This window comes from Nerophis ophidion, linkage group LG16, assembly GCF_033978795.1.
Source record: "Nerophis ophidion isolate RoL-2023_Sa linkage group LG16, RoL_Noph_v1.0, whole genome shotgun sequence".
NCBI classification, from domain to species: Eukaryota; Metazoa; Chordata; class Actinopteri; order Syngnathiformes; family Syngnathidae; genus Nerophis; species Nerophis ophidion.
Window position 1 is genome coordinate 48,176,820 of NC_084626.1, and position 25,354 is coordinate 48,202,173.

Sequence of the window (25,354 nt, forward strand, 5' to 3'; positions counted from 1 at the left end):
CGTAACAAACGCATGGATAATGATCTCGGCGTCTTTAGTGGACAAAATGGAGCGAATTTTAGCGATATTACGAAGATGAAAGAAGGCCGTTTTAGTAACGCTTTTAATGTGTGCCTCAAAGGAGAGAGTTGGGTCGAAGATAATACCCAGATTTTTTACCCAGTCACCTTGTTTTATTATTTGGTAGTCAAATGTTAAAGTTGTATTATTAAATAGAGGTCGGTGTCTAGCAGGACCGATAATCAACATTTCCGTTTTTTTGGCGTTGAGTTGCAAAAAGTTAGCGGACATCCATTGTTTAATTTCATTAAGACACGCCTCCAACTGACTACAGTCCGGCGTGTTGGTCAGCTTTAGGGGCATGTAGAGTTGGGTGTCATCAGCATAGCAGTGAAAGCTAATACCGTATTTGCGTATGATGTCAACTAGCGGCAGCATGTAGATGCTGAAGAGTGCAGGGCCAAGGACCGAACCCTGGGGAACTCCACACGTTACCTTAACATATGCATATATTAATAAATATACAAATGTGATATACAACTAAATAATTTGTATATATATTTTTGACATTTGAAAATATATACAAATAAAATGTATACATATAAAAATGTGACATACATATTAAGTAAGAATTTTTATAAATAAACGTGTATTTATAAACATATATTTTAAGATTTGAATTTGTATTTGTATTGAATTTGCATATATGGATGGATTTTTTTTGCGTTTCTCTTGATGAGACATTCCTACCACAAACCAGATGCACAAATAAATGTAGATCTTTATCGTCATTGCAACAAGTACAACAAAACTTTGTTTTCAGCACAAAGCACAGGGGGCGGCGTGCACCCTGGACGGGTCGCCCGCTTATCGCTCCTGATGGGTGCTGGTTAGCGCCTTGCATGGCAGCTCCCTCCATCAGTGTGAGAATGTGTGTGTGAATGGGTAAATGTGGAAGTAGTGTCAAAGCGCTTTGAGTACCTTGAAGGTAGAAAAGCACTATACAAGTACAACCCATTTATCATTTATCATTTAAACCTGTTCAAGGTTAGACAAACAAACAGTGTACAGGGTTACAGAACAAAAACGCTGATGGGTCGCCATACGGCGCCCCCGTAATAGATGGGAAAAAGGTAAACGCTGGGGAAGGATGAGTAAAAAGTTCGGAGTGAGAAAAAAACCTCCATAGCAAAGCACAAATACATATTACAACATACATCTCCAGATATCTAGCAACAGAGGGAAGGTGGTTCAAGGTCATGGTGGTAGGTCGCAGCTCTCAGGCGCCGACCATCCATTCGTCACCCCTACGAGATTTGCGTCGAGGGCGTTGGATTGGTGGACAGGGGGGTGTATGTGTGGCGTATATTTTTTTGTGGATGTGTGTATGTGTATATAAGCCCATAGTGTGTCTCTGTTCCGTGGCCTTGATGTATTTGCCGTCGCTAGTCCAAAGTTCACAACAGGTGTGTGTCCATGAGAGGCAAAAAAGGGAGTTTGTTGTGTCTTCGCTTGCAGTGATCTTCGGTAGAGTCTCGAAACCAGGGAAACAATCCGAGTTAAAATGATTTGTATGCGAGTGAAAATAAAAATTAGCTTTTCACTCTAAAATTGTCTATGACTGGTCCTCAAAAACTGTGGGGTAGACAGTCCGATGAAATCCACAGTTCTTCCCGCATCCTCCAATCATTTGTGGCAGCTTTGGGGTACTTTGAAGACTGCCAGCAACTTCCAATTTGTCGACAAACCAGAGCAACGCTTACTCCAATCAGCAGATGTCCTGTTGTCATAGTTCTGAATAATTCGTCGACAGAAAAGGGTCACCAGGCACGCGGCCCTCCTTCTTCTCCCAAGAGTTCGTCGTGTGTCCAGCAACAACAGCTTCGTCACGACAGCAGGTTCGCCCAAACCCAAGATCTTGTCAATTTTGTTGAGGCCAGTTAAATAGTTCCAATGTTTAGATTTGGAGAGCAGTGCAAAAAAGAGGCAACAAGAAAGTTAAGACAAAACAAAGAAGCAAGCAGGAGAGATAAGGGAGGAAAGGGGAGCGTCCACCCTCAGAGAGAAAAATAAATAAATAAAAATGTGGCGTTACACACTCCTCTGAATAACCAGCAGAGCGGTCTGGGTCACAGACACTGGCGAGCCAATCAGAGGCACACGAGGGAGGGTCATATAGTGGATTAAATGGATGGGTAAGTAATAACTAGTATTGATAACTGTTTCAGGAGTGTTGTATCTACTAGATAGGTTAGTCAGTCACTCAGCTTTTGCAGGTGTCTGACCATGTCTGTGACCCAGACCGCTCTGGCTGCAGTGCCCTCTGCTGGTTGTTCAGAAGAGTGTGTAACTCCACATTTATTTGTGCATCTGGTTTGTGGTAGGAATGTCTCCAGCCATCCATCCATTTTCTACCGCTTATTCCCTTTCGGGGTTGCGGGTGGCGCTGGCGCCTATCTCAGCTACAATCGGGCGGAAGGCGGGGTACATCCTGGACAAGTCGCCACCTCGTCGCAGGGCCTAGGAATGTCTTATCGACACTAAAGCAAAAAAAAGCAACCCACATGTGCAAATACAAATACAAAATCAAGCATATTTGTTTTCAAATCTCTAACATAAATTTACAAATTCACGTTTATTTATATAAATTCTTGAATTATTTGTATGTCACAATTTTATATTTATACATTTTATTTGAATATATTTAAAAAATATATTTACAAATATGCGTTTATTTATAGAAATTATTCATTTGTACATCACATTTGTATTCGTATATTTATTAATACATGCGTATGTATTAATATGATATTGATATATATAAGTTGATGTGAGACAATTCTACTTCCATAAGGTACTCCTGTAATGTTAAGTTCCTTTTTTTTTATGTTTACTTATACATTTCAACAATAACAAACACATGAGGAACAATAATCAAAATAGTTCAACAACGGTATAAAACGTTATAAAAACAGTACAAAACAGCGCCAGGGGGTTGTAAATTCTAAGTAACAAAAATAGAATACAATATATGTATATATATATATATATATATATATATATATATATATATATACATATATATATATATATATATATATATGTATATATATATATATATATGTATATATATATAATAAACCAGGTGCAAAGCCATAGGCTCATTCAGATTCATTAAATAACTTAAATTTGGAACACAGCATCATTGTTTTCACAGCTTTTTTGTTGTTAGAGGTAGAGAAAGTTTTAAAGTAAAGTTCAAAATCTTTTTTAAAGGAACAAAAGACAGGTCGGGTATTGAGAAACTTACATTTATGAGTATAAAACTTAGCCAATATAATAATGAGTTTTTTTTGTTAGTTTTTTTAAAGGTTTATTTATAAATTTCAACAATTACAAACAGTAATGGGGTTGTAAGTTCAAAATAATAAAAATAGAATACAAAAAAATTAATATATAATAAACAAAATGCAAAGCCGTAGGCTTATTCAGATGCATCAAACAACTTAAATTTGGAACACAGCATCATCGTTTTCACAGCTTTTTTGTTGTTAGAGGTAGAGAGCGTTTTAATGTAAAGTTCCAGATCTTTTTTAAAGGCACAAAAGATAGGACGGGTATTAAGAAACTTACATTTATGAATATAAAACTTAGCCAATATAATAATGAGGTTGCAATAATGCGTTCCACGGTGAAATACTGCGAAATGCAACGTTGCCAAATGTGTATTGACACATTATCGTAACAGAATTTGAAAATGATTATGTTCTGAATGTAATGATTTGACTTTGCCGCGGTATATTTTAATCATGTATTTCTACCTTAAAATGCGACAACATGCACCTGGCTTATTCTGTGTTAGCTAATGACTTTATTGTATTGAAGGAGTCAAATGATGGAATTCGTGCAAGGCAAATGTAGCTCACGTCTGGCAACGCAAGTGCGCCGCCAATACCCCGGATGTTGCAGTCAAAACAACGAGAACCAGCCCCATTAAATATGACGCATTATTGAACGACCTAATACAATGGCACCGTGTTGATCTTCTCGAGAGGTCGATTACTTAAAAATGTTTTCGTAAAATAAAGAGTTAGTCTCGCCAGGCACACTCCAAGTCAGTAGTGGCGGTAATACGCGCCAAAAGTTACTTTCCAACCGCTATTAAATACAAGAAGAAGAAAAGCACTTCCGCTTCCGGTTACTTCGAGTGTTTTCAGCCATATATGTTCATGGTTCTTATATGTTTACGTTTCTTATAATAGTTCTTATATATTTTTAGTTTGTATATATTTATGGTTCTTAGTGACGCAGAAGGACAGCTAACTGTCCTGGATTGAACATTTTATTTTTCTTCCCCCTCCAAAAAATGTCGGTCCCCAGCCTGCCGCTGCCCGCTCTTCAGAAGCACTTTCTGGAAGGTTTGAGCAGGTTGGTGTTGGAGTTGTTCCAGGACGTGGAGAAGGTGGTGACTATTTACCAGGGGGAGATGCTGCACTACCAGGGGGAGATGATGCGCTACCAGGAGGAGAACCGCGGTCTGCGCGCCCTGCTCAATGACGTCATCCAGCCGCAGGTGAAGGCGCACACTGCAGGTTGGTACACATGGCAGCTTTCATAATTAAAATAATAGATTTTATTTGTTAAAAAACAAAAACAAACACTTTACATTGAGCAAACAACCTGAAAGTGCGACCGTGCATTCATCTGCATGGGAAGTTTGTAAGGTGAGCTGCTGGGGATCTTCAAGCCAGGTGACTTAGACCAGGGGTGTCCAAACTTTTTCCACCTAGGGCCGCACACTGAAAAATCAAAGCAAGCGGGGGCCATTTTCATCATTTTTATTTTAAAAACCAATAAAATATCCATCCATTTTCTACCGCTTATTCCCTTCTGGAGTCGCGGGGGGCGCTGGCGCCTATCTCATCATACTGCTGTGATTATATGCATCATGTGTTCATTCAAGGCTAAGGCAAAATATCCAGATATATATGCTGTATCGTGACATGGCCTAAACCAGGGGTGCCCACACTTTTTCTGCAGGCGAGCTACTTTTCAATTGACCAACTCGAGGGGGATCTACCTCATTTATATATATCATTTATATTTATTTATTTATGAAAGAGACATTTTTGTAAACAAGTTAAATGTGTTTAATGATAATACAAGCATGTGTAACACATATAGATGTCTTTCTTTCACGAAGACAATAATATAAGTTGGTGTATTACCTGATTCTGATGACTTGCATTGATTGGAATCAGACAGTAATGATGATAACGCCCACATTTTCAAATGGAGGAGAAAAAAAGTTGGCCTTTCTGTACAATACCGCATGAAAGTGGTTGGTTTTTGGCATCTAATTCATCCAGCTTCCATGCACTTTACAAGACAAACATTGGCGGCAAATTCCCTAGCTTGCTTGATTGACATTCACGGTACCCGAGGGTCTTGTGAGATGACGCTGGCTGCTGCCAGTTCATTATTATGAAAAAATGACAGAGAGGAAGGCGAGAAACACTTTTTATTTCAACAGACTTTCGCGCCCTCCCTTCCGTCAAAACTCTAAAGGCCGACTGCACATTTCCTATCTTCACAATAAAAGCCCTGCTTCATGCTGCCTGCGCTAACAAAATAAGAGTCTCGGAAGGCTGGCGTGCACAAGTGATGTGCACGCCAGCCTTCTGAGGGATCACTTGTGCACGCCAGTTTTCCGAGACTCTGTATTTAGTTAGCGCAGGCAGCATGAAGAAGGGCTTTTATTGTGAAGATAGGAAATGTGCAGTCGGCCTTTAGAGTTTTGACGGAAGGTACGGCGCGAGAGTCTGTTGAAATAAAAAAGTGTCGGTCATATTTTCATAATAATGATCTTGCAGCAGCCAGCGTCATATCACAAGACCCTCCGGTACCGTGAATGTCATTTAAGTGACGTCTTGGTGAAGATTGATGATCACTCATTTCTAGGTCTATTTTTTTTTAAAGCCTGGCTGGAGATCGACTGACACACCCCCCGCGGTCGACTGGTAGCTCGCGATCGACGTAATGGGCACCCCTGCTGTAGCCTATCTCAGCTACATTCGGGCGGAAGGTTGGGTACACCCTGGACAAGTCGCCACCTCATCACAGGGCCAAAAAAATAATAGGTGTATAAATGACACAATATATTACTGCATACATCAGCAGACTAATTAGCTGTCTTTGTTTGTTTACTTACTACTAAAAGAAAAGTTGTCTAGTATGTTCACTATTTTATTGAAGGACTAAATTGCAATGTAACGAAAATATTTTTGTGAAAATAAAGACAATAATGACAATTTTTTTGTATCTAAATACATTTTGGTACCGGGACAACCCTAGTATGGGCAACATTTTCTTGACTTTTTGTACACAATGTAAAGATTTTCTTTTCCTTCATAGATAGTAACAGATCCACTACAACTGTCAGCGAGCAAGCACCCAAGCAGACCACGCCAGAATTTGCAGAGCCGCTGGCGAAAATGGCTAAAACAGAGCAGACGGAGCAATCGAGGTTTGATTCATCCGAGTCACTGGCTGCCAAACACGGGCCAAAAGAAGTTTCGCTGCCACCCGTCATTGTACCCAAGGAGGAGCAAACAGAAACATCCGTGTCATCTGAACTATTGACATCAGAGCGGTTGCCTGGTGTACCTTCAGTGGTGCACATGGAAGTATCTAAACTGTACACATTGACTGATACACCTCATGCCTCAGAAACACAGCCTCTGGGCGTAAAAAAAGGGCAGCAAATAGAATATAATAGACACTTGGCAGCAGAAGGAGAAAGCAGAAGTGACAATGGACTCCCTGTAGAGTGTTTTAAAAGTGGGGACGATGAAGAGACTGGAAGACTTGACATCACTACCTCGCTACAAGATATGGCTTTTGGAAACTTCCACACAGCTGCAGAATGTCCTGGTCTGAGCAGCTGGGAGGACATCTTCAACAAAGACCTGGGATCTCTGGAGCCTCCAAAGACCTCTTTTAAAAAGGTATTTAATGATTACTTATGTGTTGCAATTTGAAGCAGGGGTCTAAATACAACGGGCCCTTACATGTTTGGCAGTTCAGAAGTGGAACAACTGACAATTTGACTTATATTTTGGGCAGAAAAAGTCCGACAAAAATCCCACACCAAAAAATGACGTCATGCATGCCAGAATATACTGAAATATCGAGTTCAAAGATTAACTCAGAAAGGTTTTGGGGTTTTTTGGTTGTTTTGAATTCCGAATGTCAGGAAGAGTGGATGGTGAGATGGACAAGGTGCGGCGTCTTCAGTAATGCGGACGCTGTATCGAACCGTTGTGGTGAAGAAGGAGCTGAGCCGGAAGGCAAAGCTCTCAATGTACCGGTTTCCATCCTCCCCTATGGTCATGAGTTTTGGGTTATGACCAAAAGGACAAAATCACGGGTACTAGCGGCCGAGATGAGTTTCCTCCGCCGGGTGGCGGGTCTCTCCCTTAGAGATAGGGTGAGAAGCTCTGTCATCCGGGAGGAACTCAAAGTAAAGCCGCTGCTCCTCCACATGGAGAGGAGCCAGATGAGGTGGCTCGGGCATCTGGTCAGGATGCCACCCGAACGCCTCCCGAGGGAGGTGTTTATGGCACATCCGACTGGTAGGAGGCCACGGGGAAGACCCAGGACACGTTGGGAAGACTGGGAACGCCTCGGGATCCCCCGGGAAGAGCTAGACGAAGTGGCTGGGGAGAGGGAAGTCTCGACCCGACCTCGGATAAGTGGAAGAAGATGGATGGATGGATGGACCACAGAAGAGTAGCAGGGAGGACGACCATAGCACTTAAAAAGGAACTTATCGCCAATTGGGAGAGGGACTGGCTGTTCAGTCCAATATGGCTAAGGCAACAGTATCGACCATACTGAAGAGAAAAGAAGCCATCAAAGCTGCTGATGTAGCAAAAGGGGTGAAAACACTTAGCAGCAGAAGAAGCGATAAAGTGGAAGAAGTGGAAAAAGTTCGGCTGGAGTGGATTACCCATAAACAGTTGAGACCCTCATTTGTGACAAGACCAGGACGCTGCACAATGCTCTGACTAGAGACAACCCAGAGGGCAGTGCTGACCAGTTCAAGGCTGGTTTGGAATCCATGGTGTGCTATATCACCTCGAGAGGCTGCCAGGGTGGGAAAGGAAAGCAACCACAGATTTGAGGAAGACTTTGGGGACAGCCAGGATTTCGCCCCTAACACGGGTTTGTGATGAAGACCGACATTAAGACAGAAAAGAACTTCATGGCGATGAAAGTTAGAAGTTTAGACTCATGTGACCCCTAGCTGCAAAATAGAGCTATGGCTTGTTTTTAGACAAATATTTGGGGGTGATATCCAACATCTTGTGAACCTGGCATTTCTTTAACCTTTGGTGGTCACTCCATTGGCCAGCTATTCAGAAGCAGACTTTTCCTAAATGTGTGAGTCTTGCCAGCTGCACACCAAATATTTTGAGAAAGCATCGCAGTGTTGTTCTTTTTGATAACGCCTACATTTAACAAAAATGTGGATAATAGTCCTATCATTAGAGTAAAGACCCATGGCCTTCTGTATTGTCTTAGTCACTTGCAGTGAGATCGGAAAGACTATACTTTCTGAAGTCGAGTAAAGATGCTGTCAGTGGCTGTGATGATGAATGCCGATCAAGAATTGGCAAATGGCAGCCGTAGTTGCAGTGAAAACTGAGGATAGTGAAGGAGCTAAGGTGGTCCTACTTGAGGCTCTAGAGGACTCCAGAAAACAGACACGTCTGGAAAACCAAAGACCAAGCTTTTGGCTGAAAGAACAAAACTATGGCGGAGCGTTTGATGATCAAGCGAAGACGTTTCATGAGGATAATATGGTGATATGCCGATTGTATTGTACCATATGTCCCGGCAAGAAATCTGCGTTCAAAGGACTCCGGCTTATTAGTGATTCCCAAAGCCCAAAAAAAGTCTGCGGGCTATAGAGCGTTTTCCGTTCGGGCTCCAGTACTCTGGAATACCCTCCCGGTAACAGTTCGCGATGCCACCTCAGTAGAAGCATTTAAGTCTCACCTTAAAACTAATTTGTATACTCTAGCCTTTAAATAGACTCCCTTTTTAGACCAGTTGATCTGCCGTTTCTTTTCTTTTTCTCCTATGTCCCACTCTCCCTTGTGGAGGGGGTCCGGTCCGATCCGGTGGCCATGTACTGCTCGCCTGTGTATCGGCTGGGGACATCTCTGCGCTGCTGATCCGCCTCCGCTTGGGATGGTTTCCTGCTGGCTCCGCTGTGAACGGGACTCTCGCTGCTGTGTTGGATCCGCTTTGGACTGGACTCTCGCGACTGTGTTAGATCCATTGTGGATTGCACTTTCACAGTATCATGTTAGACCCGCTCGACATCCATTGCTTTCCTCCTCTCTAAGGTTCTCATAGTCATCATTGTCACCGACGTCCCACTGGGTCATTATTGTCACCGATGTCCCACTGGGTGTGAGTTTTCCTTTCCTTGCCCTTATGTGGGCCTACCGAGGATGTCGTGGTGGTCTGTGCAGCCCTTTGAGACATTAGTGATTTATGGCTATATAAGTAAACATTGATTGATTGATTGATATCCTGCCAAGATAGAAACATGTTTCGATCATTAGGGCTGAGACGAAGGATTATTTCAACAGCAAACTAGTCAGTGATTATTTGTTGACATTATTCGACGAGGGATGGGAATTGATAAGAGTTTTACAGTTTACGATTCGGTGCTTTATCGGTTTTCTTATCGATTCTTATTGGGGGAAAAAGATAACAAAATATGGATTAATATCACTTTTGTTTAGTTTAAAGCTAATGTGACCTTACAAAGCTGACAGTAAGAGGCACATAGCATAGAACAACTCTTGAAAAGAAATAAATAGAACATGTCTGTGAAATTTATATGTGGAAATTACACGACAATGTAATATTTTTAAAACTTTGAAGAATCTTTGTCATCTGCCCTAAAATTGTACCCTGCGAATGTTTGTTTGGACTTACAAAGTGAAAGTAATAAAATGACAGGCTCATAACCATCAATCAATCAATGTTTACTTATATAGCCCTAAATCACTAATGTCTCAAAGGACTGCACAAACCACTACGACATCCTCGGTAGGCCCACATAAGGGCAAGGAAAACTCACACCCAGTGGGACGTCGGTGACAGTGATGACTATGAGAACCTTGGAGAGGAGGAAAGCAATGGATGTCGAGCGGGTCTAACATGATACTGTGAAAGTTCAATCCATAATGGATCCAACACAGCAGCGAGAGTCCCGTTCACAGCGGAGCCAGCAGGAAACCATCCCAAGCGGAGGCGGATCAGCAGCGCAGAGATGTCCCCAGCCGATACACAGGCGAGCAGTACATGGCCACTGGATCGGACCGGACCCCCTCCACAAGGGAGAGTGGGACATAGGAGAAAAAGAAAAGAAACGGCAGATCAACTGGTCTAAAAAGGGAGTCTATTTAAAGGCTAGAGTAAACAAATGAGCTTTAAGGTGAGACTTAAATGCTTCTACTGAGGTGGCATCTCGAACTTTTACCGGGAGGGCATTCCAGAGTACTGGAGCCAGAAATGAAAACGCTCTATAGCCCGCAGACTTTTTTTGGGCTTTAGGAATCACTAATAAGCCGGAGTCCTTTGAACGCAGATTTCTTGCCGGGACATATGGTACAATACAATCGGCAAGATAGGATGGAGCTAGACCGTGTAGTATTTTATACCTAAGTAGTAAAACCTTAAAGTCACATCTTAAGTGCACAGGAATCCAGTGCTGGTGAGCCAGTACAGGTATATATGTATGTATATATGTATATAAAGGTATATACAGTACAGGCGTATATGTATGTATATATGTATATAAAGGTATATACGGTACAGGTATATATGTATGTATATATGTATATAAAGGTATATACAGTACAGGCGAAACGTGATCAAACTTTCTTGTTCTTGTCAAAAGTCTAGCAGCCGCATTTTGTACCAACTGTAATCTTTTAATGCTAGACATGGGGAGACCCGAAAATAATACGTTACAGTAATCGAGACGAGACGTAACAAACGCATGGATAATGATCTCGGCGTCTTTAGTGGACAGAATGGAGCGAATTTTAGCGATATTACGGAGATGAAAGAAGGCCGTTTTAGTAACGCTTTTAATGTGTGCCTCAAAGGAGAGAGTTGGGTGGAAGATAATACCCAGATTCTTTACCGTGTAGCCTTGTTTAATTGTTTGGTTGTCAAATGATAGAGTTGTATCATTAAATAGAGGTCAACATGAGATGTTTCAAACCTTATTTTGGTAAAATGTTGATGATTACGGCTCACAGCTAATAAAAAACCTTGAATTGAATTGTTTTTAATACAACTTTAAATCATTATCATAAAAATGATAATAAAGGTTTGACTTATGTCACTTTACTTCGAATCACTTAAAATCGAATTTTGTCACATTTTAAAGCTGACGGGAATGACCGTTTACACGATATTCTAATTTGTTGAGTTCCACCTGTGTAATATAATCACTGAGTGAAAATGTGGTTGGAGGAAAAAGTGCAACTCTTCTCTGACTACAATTGAACATTCACCTACCAAAGTGCAAGTTGTAAGCTCTTCAAAATCACATCAAGGTTGGCTACACGGGGGGCGGTATGGCGTAGTGCAGGTGTAGGGAACCTATGGCTCTAGAGCCAGATGTGGCTCTTTCGATGACAGCATCTGGCTCTCGGATAAATCTGAGGTGACGCTGCTTAACACAATAATCCATCTATCCATCCATCCATCCATCATCTTCCGCTTATCCGAGGTCGGGTCGCGGGGGCAGCAGCCTAAGCAGGGAAGCCCAGACTTCCCTCTCCCCAGCCACTTCGTCTAGCTCTTCCCGGGGGATCCCGAGGCGTTCCCAGGCCAGCCGGGAGACATAGTCTTCCCAACGTGTCCTGGGTCTTCCCCGTGGCCTCCTACCGGTTGGACGTGCCCTAAACACATCCCTAGGGAGGCGTTCGGGTGGCTTCCTGACCAGATGCCCAAACCACCTCATCTGGCTCCTCTCGATGTGGAGGGGCAGCGGCTTTACTTTGAGTTCCTCCCGGATGGCAGAGCTTCTCACCCTATCTCTAAGGGAGAGCCCCGCCACACGGTGGAGGAAACTCATTTGGGCCGCTTGTACCCGGGATCTTATCCTTTCGGTCATGACCCAAAGCTCATGACCATAGGTGAGGATGGGAACATAGATCGACCGGTAAATTGAGAGCTTTGCCTTCCGGTTCAGCTCCTTCTTCACCACAACGGATCGGTACAACGTCCGCATTACTGAAGACGCCGCACCGATCCGCCTGTCCATCTCACGATCCACTCTTCCCCCACTCGTGAACAAGACTCCTAGGTACTTGAACTCCTCCACTTGGGGCAGGGTCTCCTCCCCAATCCGGAGATGGCACTCCACCCTTTTCCGGGCGAGAACCATGGACTCGGACTTGGAGGTGCTGATTCTCATTCCGGTCGCTTCACACTCGGCTGCGAACCGATCCAGTGAGAGCTGAAGATCCCGGTCAGATGAAGCCATCAGGATCACATCATCTGCAAAAAGCAGAGACCTAATCCCGTGGTCACCAAACCGGAACCCCTCAACGCCTTGACTGCGCCTAGAAATTCTGTCCATAAAAGTTATGAACAGAATCGGTGACAAAGGACAGCCTTGGCGGAGTCCAACCTTTACTGGAAATGTGTCCGACTTACTGCCGGCAATGCGGACCAAGCTCTGGCACTGATCGTACAGGGAACGGACCGCCACAATAAGACAGTCCGGTACCCCATACTCTCTGAGCACACCCCACAGGACTTCCCGAGGGACACGGTCGAATGTAATTCTACTTGTAATCAAAGTGTTAAAAATAACGATCAAAATAGAAAACATGCTCATGCATTTGAATCCATCCGTCCTTTTTCTACTGCACTTGTTCAAGAAGTTGCATTAAGGGAAAGAAGTGATTTATTTTTTATGGGTTAGTTTAGGGCTTGCTCTCCTGGGGGTTCTTCAGACCACCAACCACCCACATGGGAGCCTGTTTTAGGGTTACAATATTTTTTTTTATTTTTCAATAAGTCTCTCAGTTGGTTTCCAGCAATTGTCCTTTTCTTTTGTTCTCCCTCGCGCTCTGGCTCCAGCTCCAACTCCAACCCCGTCTCTACTCCTGGCTGCTGCTTATAAACAGAGCGACAGGGGATGAGATAACAAGGCCCAGGTGGGCCATGTACGCACCTTTCGCTGATTTCGAGGCTGGTCCTGGCAACACCCTGCTTCGCTGCAGGCCCGCAGGCCACACCCCCTCCACAGTTAGCTTCAGAATAACAATGTTATTACAGACCTGTTATACTTTAGAAATGTTGGTCTTACTTAAAAATGCACACGTTTAGTTTGATACTTTATTAGTAGATTGCACGGTACAGTACATATTCCGTACAATTGACCACTAAATGGTAACACCCGAATAAGTTTGTCAACTTGTTTAAGTCGGGGTCCACGTTAATCAATTCATGTGTTCAGTGTTAAAAAATATTTTATGGCTCTTACGGAAATACATTTGAAAATATTTGGATTCTTGGCTCTCGCAGCCAAAAAGGTCCCCGACTCCTGGCGTAGTGGGTAGAGCGGCTGTCCCAGAAACCTGAGGGTTGCAGGTTCGCTCCCCGCCTCATGACATCAAAATCGCTGCGTTTGTGTCCTTGAGCAGGACACTTCACCCTTTTCCCCCGGTGCCGCTCACACTGGTGAATGAATGAATGATTGGTGGTGGTTGGAGGGGCAGCCTTGCTTCCGTCAGTCTACCCCAGGGCAGCTGTGGCTACAAATGTAGCTTACCACCACCAGGTGTGAATGAATGATGGGTTCCCACTTCTTTGTGAGCACTTTGAGTATTTAATTATAGAAAAGAGTGATATAAAATGTAATCAATTTTTATTATTTAATACTCAAGAAAACCTGTTCAGCCGTAGATCCTTAACATTTGCAATGGATTCTACGAGAGGGACAAGTGGAAGAAAAAGGATGGATGAATGAGCAGATCATCCCGTTCAAGGGGTATCCGTCTCTCAAGCGGTACTTGCCAAATAAATCCACGATATGAAAGTGTGGGTTCGAGCAAACTGAGCTGTATACATGCACAGATTGGCTCAGTGCGGTACACTCCGTGTATCGGGAATGGCCTCTGTGGGGACACAGCAAAAGAATCGTGTTTCAGGATTGAAACAACACTGCGTTTATAGCCCAGAGTCCAAGGAGCACAACTGAAGCTGAAGAGCAGAAAAATACCTCAAAGAAGCTCGCTCTTTTGGCACCAATGCTGAAAATACCACTGGCCGACGCTGGCTGGATAGTTGACACGACCTCTTCCTGTGTTGGCCAGTCCCCACCGAGGTTGGAGCAGGACAAAGGACAAAAAATCAATCAATCAATCAATCAATCAATGTTTATTTATATAGCCCCAAATCACAAAAGTCTCAAAGGACTGCACAAATCATTACGACTACAACATCCTCGGAAGAACCCACAAAAGGGCAAGGAAAACTCACACCCAGTGGGCAGGGAGAATTCACATCCAGTGGGACGCCAGTGACAATGCTGACTGTGAGAAACCTTGGAGAGGACCTCAGATGTGGGCAACCCCCCCCCCTCTAGGGGACCGAAAGCAATGGATGTCGAGCGGGTCTAACATGATACTGTGAAAGTTCAATCCATAGTGGCTCCAACACAGCCGCGAGAGTTCAGTTCAAGCGGATCCAAGACAGCAGCGAGAGTCCCGTCCACAGGAGACCATCTCAAGCGGAGGCGGATCAACAGCGTAGAGATGTCCCCAATCGATACAGGCGAGCGGTCCATTATGGGTCTCAATCAATCAATCAATGTTTATTTATATAGCCCCAAATCACAAATGTCTCAAAGGACTGCACAAATCTTTACGACTACAACATCCTCGGAAGAACCCACAAAAGGGCAAGGAAAACTCACACCCAGTGGGCAGGGAGAATTCACATCCAGTGGGACGCCAGTGACAATGCTGACTATGAGAAACCTTGGAGAGGACCTCAGATGTGGGCAAACCCCCCCCCCCTCTAGGGGACCGAAAGCAATGGATGTCGAGCGGGTCTAACATGATGCTGTGAAAGTTCAATCCATAGTGGCTCCAACACAGCCGCGAGAGTTCAGTTCAAGCGGATCCAAGACAGCAGCGAGAGTCCCGTCCACAGGAGACCATCTCAAGCGGAGGCGGATCAACAGCGTAGAGATGTCCCCAATCGATACAGGCGAGCGGTCCATTATGGGTCTCAATCAATCAATCAATGTTTATTTATATAGCCCCAAATCACAAATGTCTCAAAGGACTGCACAAATCTTTACGACTACAACATCCTCGGAAGAACCCACAAAAGGGCAAGGAAAACTCACACCCAGTGGGCAGGGAGAATTCACATCCAGTGGGACGCCAGTGACAATGCTGACTATGAGAAACCTTGGAGAGGACCTCAGATGTGGGCAAACCCCCCCCCCCCCCCCCCCCCTCTAGGGGACCGAAAGCAATGGATGTCGAGCGGGTCTAACATGATGCTGTGAAAGTTCAATCCATAGTGGCTCCAACACAGCCGCGAGAGTTCAGTTCAAGCGGATCCAAGACAGCAGCGAGAGGAAACCATCTCAAGCGGAGGCGGATCAGCAGCGTAGAGATGTTTCCCAATCGATACAGGCGAGCGGTCCATCCTGGGTCTCGACTCTGGACAGCCAGTACTTCATCCATGGTCATCGGACCGGACCCCCTCCACAAGGGAGGGGGGGGACATAGGAGAAAGAAAAGAAGCGGCAGATCAACTGGTCTAAAAAGCTCCACATCCAGAGGGTATGGTCCGTGACACTGTAAGGGAGCATATAGGAGGGGTGTATCTCATAGATCAATGCATGTTTATCCCCACAGACGCAAAAAAAACCCCACGGTAGATCCCAGTGTTGTTCTACTTCTTGGACTTGACTCCTGCGAATGTCTGGCAAATCCACAGTGTGTGTTGGATCGGGGAGGTTTGCATTTCAAGGCGTCTTCGCTAATGCAGGGGTGGGCATTACGTCGATCGTGATCGACTGGTCGATCTCGGAGGGTGTGTCAGTCGATCTCAAGCCAGGCATTAAAAAATAGACATAAAAACGAGCAATCATCAGTCATACCCAAGACTTCACTTTCATCAGTTGTTTGACATTCTCAGCACCCGAGGATCTTGTGAGATGACAGCTGGCTGCTGCGAGCTCATATTTAAGAAAAAAAAACACTAACAGGGCGGACGCAGAGAAACACATTTTATTTCTAGAGACTCCGTACCTACTGTCAAAACTCTAAAGACCGACTGCACAGTTCCTGTCTTCACCATAAAAGACCTGTTTCATCCTGCCTGTGCTAACAAAATAAGAGTCTCAGAAAGCTAGCGTGCACAAGCTAGGAAGCTACGGAGTTTGATGCCAATGTATTTCTCCCCCGCCTTCAGCGACCGCTTTCTCACTTGCTTGCCCACCCGCACACTCACTGACGTCACTCACCTGCTGCCAGACATTAAAGGGCCACACACATATGCAACTCTCATAACAAAGTGTTTAAAAACGAGTACGCAAGTTGGACAAATGAGATGCCAAATCCAACCACTTTCATGTGGTATTGGACAGAAAGGAGGACTTTTTTTTTTTCCTCCATTTGAAAATGCGGATGTTATCAGCACCACTGTCTAATTCCAATCAATGCAAGTCATCAGAATCAGGTAATACACCAACTTATATTCTTGTCTTCATGAAAGAAAGGAATCTATGTGTGTTAAACATGCTTGTATTATCATTAAACACCATTAACTTGTTAACAAAAATGTCTCTTTCATAAATAAATAAATATAAATTATAAATAGGAATGAGGTAGATCTCCTCGACTTGGTCAACTGAAAAGTAGCTCGCCTGCAGAAAAAGTGTGAGCGCCCCTGGTGTAATGAATGCAATTTCCATCCAGACACCAAGAGGAGGAAGACCCAGTGGCACCTCACCTCCTTTGAAGCGCAGAACACTGTCCTACCCTCCCCCCGAGATAAAGTTTGGTCCTGGAGGACACTGGCCCCGGCTCACTGAAGCAAAACATGCCAACAGATGCCACGACGCCGCGTGCACCCGGAAAACAAAGTACATCTGCATGCAGTGCTATGTGGCTCTGTGCCCAGGGTGCTTTGCCAATTTCCATACAATATAGACTTTTTCCACTGAACCTTTTTAAAGACACACTTTTGTCGGAGGAGTAGGCTGTCATGGTTGGAGTCAGAATGTCTTTCACAAAGTTCCGTTTGCAATCAGGATGTTGAAGGTTTTTGCAAGACATTTAAAAGTATAGGATACGTTATGATCATTAAAACACGTTTTATAGTGTTCGCAAACCTATTTTTGTTCATTGCTTTCTTAAAAACATATTACATAAATTAGATTAGATAGTACTTTATTTATTCCGTCAGGAGAGTTCTTTGATTGATTGATTGATACTTTTATTAGTAGATTGCACAGTACAGTACATATTCCGTACAATTGACCACTAAATGGTAACACCCGAATAAGTTTTTCAACTTGTTTAAGTCGGGGTCCACGTTAATCAATTCATGGTTCCTTCAGGAAAATTTAAATTTTCAGTACAATCCCATTCAAGTTTAGACAAACATTACAGGGAGACAGAACAGGATCGCTGACGGGTCTGCCGGCTTCCAGCGCCCCTTACAAAAAAGATGAGATACAGGTAAACAAATAGAAGATTAAAATAATATAAAATGAAAACCTTACAAAAAAGATGAAATACAGGTAAACAAATAGAAGATTAAAATAAAATAAAATAAAAATCGCGCCAGCGACCCCGAAAGGGAATAAGCGGTAGAAAATGGATGGATGGATAAAAATCGGTCTTAGCTTGGGCCCTAAAGAGGGGGTGCAGACTGAGGCCAATGGAAAAAAACAACAACTCATAGCCATGGTACACAGCCCTCTTCCATGTGTGTAAGAGGGAAACATCAAAGAACACAGAGGACATTAAAGACATTAAAGCAGCAGATACAACCAGACACTTCTACATACAGCTATGAATAAAAACTAAAAGAAACATATGCACTGTGGTGGCCTCTGCGGTGTTCCACGCCATCGTCCGCTGGGGTGGAGGGAGCATGGCCAGAGACAGGAGCAGACCCAACAAAGCAACCGAGACAGCAGACTCCACTTTCGGCCAGTGTCCAGTCCGCATGGATGAGCGAGGATACGTCCAAGGTGACTGCTCACCCAGCCAAGACACCACGAAGCCTCTCCGTCCCAGCGCTCACTGCTAGCTCCGCAGTCCTGTCCCCTCATCCGCATCTCCTCCAGTCCCTCCAAACCGACTCCGACAAAATCAATGTTTATGAAATGTTAGAGTGATAAAACACCTGGGGTGTGGGGTTTTTGAAGTCACTTATCATAATTTGTCAATCAAGGATATCCGGAAGAGGAAAATGTTCCACGCAAGACAAACCCAACCCTTTGACACAAGTGGAACCTTCAGGATTACAGTGGGTATGGAACGCACGGTACGATCTGGCTTTGAGGCAGGATCGTCCATCTCAGTGAAATGCTATAAAGGGTAAGATTGTGTCCCTGGACCAGCCCATGGGTCTGCAGGTAGACAAGTAGGTGGAAGATCTCGAACACTGTAGTCGGGACTATGGACAGACTGTATAGTCTTCACAGAAACGAGTGGCTTAGGAACAGTATGAAGGCTGGATGGATGAGCATCTCACATAGTTCAGAATTGAACTGTTGGGCTATTGGGTCAGGTCAGTCTTTTTCTGCACCTTTAGCTCCCTTTCCACTATCCTGACAAAGGTTAAGTATACATCGCATTGTACACAGTGTAACTTTCCCTTCTTCTTGTCAGTTTGCCCTGTACAGGCCGACAATGCACACAGGGGTAGTCGCACTATAAGGATCTGTGGAATTAAAAAGAAGAAATATTACATTTGTGTTTTTATCTTCTTTTTTTTAAAAATATTTTATTCTAAATGTCTTGCCGGTAGACTTTTGGAACCTCAAGTCAAAGGTTGACCTGCCTCCCGGAATGGAAGTGCTTGTGTTCCAAAGGTCCAGTGTCCTGTATGTTCTACAAACCCCGTTTCCATATGAGTTGGGAAATTGTGTTAGATGTAAATATAAACGGAATACAACGATTTGCAAATTCTTTTTAACCCATGTTCTGTTGAATGCACTACAAAGACAAGATATTTGATGTTCAAACTCATAAACTGTATTTTTTTTTGCAAATAATAATTATCTTAGAATTTCATGGCTGCAACACGTGCCAAAGTAGTTGGGAAAGGGCATGTTCACCACTGTGTTACATCACCTTTTCTTTTAACAACACTTAATAAACGTTTGGGAACTGAGGAAACTAATTGTTGAAGCTTTGAAAGTGGAATTCTTTCCCATCCATCCATCATCCATCATCTTCCACTTATCCGAGGTCGGGTCGCGGGGGCAACAGCCTAAGCAGGGAAACCCAGACTTCCCTCTCCCCAGCCACTTCGTCTAGCTCTTCCCGGGGGATCCCGAGGCGTTCCCAGGCCAGCCGGGAGACATAGTCTTCCCAACGTGTCCTGGGTCTTCCCCGTGGCCTCCTACCGGTTGGACGTGCCCTAAACACCTCCCTAGGGAGGCGTTCGGGTGGCATCCTGACCAGATGCCCGAACCACCTCATCTGGCTCCTCTCGATGTTTTTATCTTTTTTTTTTTTTTTAAATATTCTATTCTAAATGTCTTGCTGGTAGACTTTTGGAACCTCAAGTCAAAGGTTGACCTGCCTCCCGGAATGGAAGTGCTTGTGTTCCAAAGCTCCAGTGTCCTGTATGTTCTACAAACCCCGTTTCCATATGAGCTGGGAAATTGTGTTAGATGTAAATATAAACGGAATACAACGATTTGCAAATTCTTTTCAACCCATATTCTGTTGAATGCACTACAAAGACAAGATATTTGATGTTCAAACTTATAAACTTTATTTTTTTTTGCAAGTAATAATTATCTTTGAATTTCATGGCTGCAACGTGTGCCAAAGTAGTTGGGAAAGGGCATGTTCACCACTGTGTTACATCACCTTTTCTTTTAACAACACTTAATAAATGTTTGGGAACTGAGGAAACTAATTGTTGAAGCTTTGAAAGTGGAATTCTTTCCCATTCTTGTTTTATGTAGAGCTTCAGTCGTTCGACAGTCCAGGGGTCTCCGCTGTCGTATTTTACGCTTCATAATGCGCCACAGGGCTTCACGGTGGCAGAGGGGTTAGTGCGTCTGCCTCACAATACGAAGTTCCTGCAGTCCTGGGTTCAAATCCAGGCTCGGGATCTTTCTGTGTGGAGTTTGCATGTTCTCCCCGTGAATGCGTGGGTTCCCTCCGGGTACTCCGGCTTCCTCCCACTTCCAAAGACATGCACCTGGGGATAGGTTGATTGGTAACACTAAAATTGGCCCTAGTGTGTGAATGTGAGTGTGAATGTTGTCTGTCTATCTGTGTTGGCCCTGCGATGAGGTGGCGACTTGTCCAGGGTGTACCCTGCCTTCCGCCCGATTGTAGCTGAGATAGGCGCCAGCGCCCCCCGCGATCCCGAAAGGGAATAAGCGGTAGAAAATGGATGGGATGGATAATGCGCCACACATTTTCCCTGGGAGACAGGTCTAGTACCCTCACTCTTTTACTATAAAGCCACGCTGTAGTAACACATGGCTTGGCATTGTCTTGCTGAAATAAGCAGGGGCGTCCCTGCTAACATTGCTTGGATGACAACATATGTTGCTCCAAAACCTGTATGGACCATTCAGCATTAATGGTGCCTTCGCAGATGTGTAAGTTACCCACGCCTTGGGCACTAATACACCCCCATACCATCACACATGCTGGCTTTCGAACTTTGCACCTATAACAATCCGGATGGTTATTTTCCTCTTTGTTCCGGAGGACACCGCGTCCACAGTTTCCAAATAGAAATGGAAATGTGGACTCGTCAGACCACGGAACACTTTCCCACTTTGCATCAGTCCATCTTAGATCATCTCGGGCCCAGCGAAGCCGGCGGTGTTTCTGGGTGTTGTTGACAAAATGTGTTTTGCTTTGCATCGTAGAGTTTTAACTTGCACTTACAGATGTAGCGACCAACTGTAGTCACTGACAGTGGTTTTATGAAGTCCATCCATTTTCTACCGCTTATTCCCTTTCGGGGTCGCGGGGGGTGCTGGCGCCTATCTCAGCTACAATCGGGCGGAAGGCGGTGCACACCCTGGACAAGTCGCCACCTCATCGCAGGGCCAACACAGATAGACAACATTCACACTCACATTCACACACTAGGGCCAATTTAGTGTTGCCAATCAACCTATCCCCAGGTGCATGTCTTTGGTTTTATGAAGTGATATCCTTTACACACTGATGTCGGTTTTTGATGCAGTACCGCCTGAGGGAGCAAAGGTCCGTAATATCGCTTACGTGCAGTGATTTCTCCAGATGCTCTGAACCTTTTGATGATTTTACGGACCGTAGATGGTAAAATCCCTAAATTCCTTGCAATAGTTCATTGAGAAATGTTGTTCTAAAACTGTTTGACAATTTGCTTACAAAGTGGTGACCCTCACCCCATCCTTGTTTGTGAATGACTTAGCATTTTATGGAAGCTTCTTTTTTACCCAATCATGGCACCCACCTGTTCCCAATTAGCCTGCACACCTGTGGGGTGTTCCAAATAAGTGTTTGATGAGCATTCCTCAACTTTATCAGTATTTTTTGCCAGCTTTCCCAACTTCTTTGTCACGTGTTGCTGGCATCAAATTCTAAAGTTAATGATTATTTGCAAACAAAACATTTTTTATCAGTTTGAACATCAAACATGTTGTCTTTGTAGCATATTCAACTGAATATGGCTTGAAAAGGATTCGCAAATTATTGTATTCCGTTTATATTTACATCTAACACAATTTACCAACTCAAATGGAAACGGGGTTTGTAAATGCAGGGTGCATCTACATCCCAGGGGGGACTCAAATTGTGCTTAATACCATTTAAAAAAACTGATTTCTACATTGGAAATTGAAGACATGCAGACAGGCTTCTGACTTTGCTGAAAAGTTACACTGCCATCTACTGGTGAAGAAATCTATTACATTGCAAGTTTCCCTCCTACATTATATTCTATGGAGAGAAATGTATATTTTTTCACAGTCACACGAAAAATGCATTCGCTAAACAAATATTACACCCCTGTGTGATGTTCCGGTCCGTGGGACCCGTTTTCATTTTTTATTAAAAGAAAAATTATACAATGAATTAATTTTTCAAACTGAGACTCACTGACTTTGAATCATTTTTCTGTGAAGAACATTTATCAGAATACCTATTTAATGACCCCCCCCCCCCCCCCCCCCCCCTTGCACATTTCTATTACATATAAGATGTCCGGCTCCACTGGACCCCCGGGGCTAATAGAAGTGTGGAAATTGATGTCCTGTGTACCACATGCATCCATCCACACACACACACATACACACAGCAGGCCTGGACAGGAGGAGGACATAGAGTAGGTGCACAGAACATCAGAGGGTCAAATGTGCGAGAAAATGAAAGCAGACAGTGTTCACAATGTTGCAACCTTTTGTGGGAATCGCAGGTGCAGAAACACCAAAGAAGCAGTTCCCACACAAGGTTGCAACATTGTTTGTCAACACTGCCTGCTCTCATTTTCTCGCACATTTGACAACACTGCCTGCTCTCATTTTCTCGCACATCTGACCCTCTGTCTTGCTGGAATCTTTTATTTTGTCACACTCTATCTGCTACAAATTGGAGGCGGGACACTATAATTATAGCTTTGCCAGCGTGGTTTCTCTTCACAACCGATCAAGATGGCCAAAAGGTACTCCATGCAGAGGGCCCTGGAAATGATTTTGGAAGAGAGAGAAGATTTTGATGATAATGTAGAGGGAGAGGATTCAGAAGAAGTGGTTTCAGAGTTTGAGGATCACATTTCTGAAAGTTCAGAGTCTGACGTGACTCTGAAGAAGATGATGAGATTGAGCATCAGCCGGTTCCAAAATAAAGACAAGCCACTGGACCAAGCTGTCAGCAGCCAACCCCAGGACCAGAACAAGCCAGTCAGACATGGCTGTAACTTCCTCCTTCTTCTGCTTCGTCTCCTTGTGTGTGCAGTTTTTTTTATTCAAAACCGTAGATGTTGTAACGAGATCGGGCAGGCAAGCTGTTTATATAGCGGGAAAGCGGATGTGAAAACAGGTTGTCCCCACTCAGGTCCGCAAGGAGCTGGAGGGGGCGTGGCCTCCAGCTCCGGCTGAATTTCAGGAGATTTTCGGTATGATCTGCAGGCTTCAGGGGGAGAATGCTGGTGCCCTGTCCACCCAACCTGCAGAGCCTGAAGTGTGTGTGTGTGTGTGTGTGTGTGTGTGTGTGTGTGTGTGTGTGTGTGTGTGTGTGTGTGTGTGTGTGTGTGTGTGTGTGTGTGTGTGTGTGTGTGTGTGTGTGTGTGTGATTGTGTGTGTGTGTGTGTGTGTGTGTGTGTGATGTTGTTGCAGTACATGTCTGGCATTCACGTCTTGTGGGAGAGAGAGAGAGAGGTGTTAGTAAAATTCCTGATCTTTTCATGATTGTAGGTTGTGAACAGCAGCAACAAGAAGAAGCGGTGCGAAGTGTGCGGACCTAAGATGGACAGGAAAACACAACATACATGCGTCAAGTGCAACAAGTATATCTGCAACACGCACGCAGTAAAGCTCTGCCACTCCTGTGTTGTATAGGCTAGTGCAGGGGTGCCCACACTTTTTCTGCAGGCGAGCTACTTTTCAATTGACCAACTCGAGAGGATCTACCTCATTTATATATATCATTTATATTTATTTATTTATGAAAGAGACATTTTTGTAAACAAGTTAAATGTGTTTAATGATAATACAAGCATGTGTAACACATATAGATGTCTTTCTTTCACAAAGACAAGAATATAAGTTGGTGTATTACCTGATTCTGATGACTCGCATTGATTGGAATCAGACAGTCATGATGATAACGCCCACATTTTCAAATGGAGGAGAAAAAAAGTTGTCCTTTCTGTACAATACCACATGAAAGTGGTTGGTTTTTGGCATCTAATTCATCCAGCTTCCATACACTTTACAAGAAAAACATTGGCGGCAAATTCCGTAGCTTGCTTGATTGACATTCACGGCACCCGAGGGTCTTGTGAGATGACGCTGGCTGCTGCCAGTTCATTAGTATGAAAAAATGACAGAGAGGAAGGCGAGAAACACTTTTTATTTCAACAGACTTTTGCGCCGTCCCTTCCGTCAAAACTCTAAAGGCCGACTGCACATTTCCTATCTTCACAATAAAAGCCCTGCTTCATGCTGCCTGCGCTAACAAAATAAGAGTCTCGGAAAGCTGGCGTGCACAAGTGATGTGCACGCCAGCTTTCTGAGGGATCGCTTGTGCACGCCAGTTTTCCGAGACTCTGTATTTAGTTAGCGCAGGCAGCATGAAGCAGGGCTTTTATTGCGAAGATAGGAAATGTGCAGTCGGCCTTTAGAGTTTTGACGGAAGGTACGGCGCGAGAGTCTGTTGAAATAAAAAGTGTTTCTCGCCTTCCTCTCGGTCATATTTTCATAATAATGATCTTGCAGCAGCCAGCGTCATCTCACAAGACCCTCCGGTACCGTGAATGTCATTTAAGTGACGTCTTGGTGAAGATTGATGATCACTCATTTTTAGGTCTATTTTTTTTTAAAAGCCTGGCTGGAGATCGACTGACACACCCCCCGCGGTCGACTGGTAGCTCGCGATCGACGTAATGGGCACCCCTGCTCTAGTGGCTAAAGGCCATGTGTTCAATGTGTTGTCCTGACTGATATGTTTGTTTACTCTGTGTTCACCTTGTGTTGTGCACCTGTATGGGTTCAATTTTAACTTCAAAGAAATTAAAGTCCGTAGGTTTGAAAAACCTTGTTTCACTTGTAAATTTGTTTCCACTCATATCTTGATTTCACTTGATTTTCTTTATCCATCCATCCATTTTCTACCTCTTGTCCCTTTCGAGGTAGTGGGGGGCTCTGGAGCCTATATCAGCTGCATTCGGGCAGAAGGCAGGTTACACCCTGGACAAGTCGCCACCTCGTCACAGGACCAACACAGATAGACAGACAACATTCACACACTAGGGCCAATTTAGTGTTACCAATCAACCTATCCCCAGGTGCATGTCTTTGGAGGTG

The 25,354-nt window shown here is 44.0% G+C and overlaps 1 protein-coding gene across 3 annotated transcripts; it reads left to right on the forward strand.

The window, feature by feature from the left end:
• The first annotated feature begins 4,083 nt into the window (after positions 1-4,083).
• LOC133535493 (uncharacterized) lies at positions 4,084-24,316 on the forward strand. Of its 3 annotated transcripts, none has more exons than XM_061875374.1 (3): positions 4,084-4,592; positions 6,415-7,007; positions 18,538-19,056. In XM_061875374.1, exons 1-3 carry the CDS (start codon positions 4,367-4,369, stop codon positions 18,685-18,687), a joined length of 969 nt encoding a protein of 322 aa, XP_061731358.1. In that variant the 5' UTR covers positions 4,084-4,366; the 3' UTR covers positions 18,688-19,056. The 3 variants fall into 3 exon arrangements, with proteins under 3 accessions (XP_061731358.1, XP_061731357.1, XP_061731359.1); XM_061875373.1 differs by lacking the exon at positions 18,538-19,056 and adding an exon at positions 17,052-18,531 and having other exon boundaries at positions 4,087-4,592; XM_061875375.1 differs by lacking the exon at positions 18,538-19,056 and adding an exon at positions 23,744-24,316 and having other exon boundaries at positions 4,095-4,592.
• The last annotated feature ends 1,038 nt before the right edge of the window (positions 24,317-25,354 follow it).

Excerpts from the sequence above, each read along its gene's own strand:
- LOC133535493 (XM_061875373.1), top strand. The coding sequence starts at position 4,367 with ATGTCGGTCCCCAGCCTGCCGCTGCCCGCTCTTCAGAAGCACTTTCTG. Across the intron at positions 4,593-6,414 it reads GGTGAAGGCGCACACTGCAG|ATAGTAACAGATCCACTACA; the intron begins GTTGGTACACAT and ends TTTCCTTCATAG. Across the intron at positions 7,008-17,051 it reads CAAAGACCTCTTTTAAAAAG|ACACCAAGAGGAGGAAGACC; the intron begins GTATTTAATGAT and ends ATTTCCATCCAG.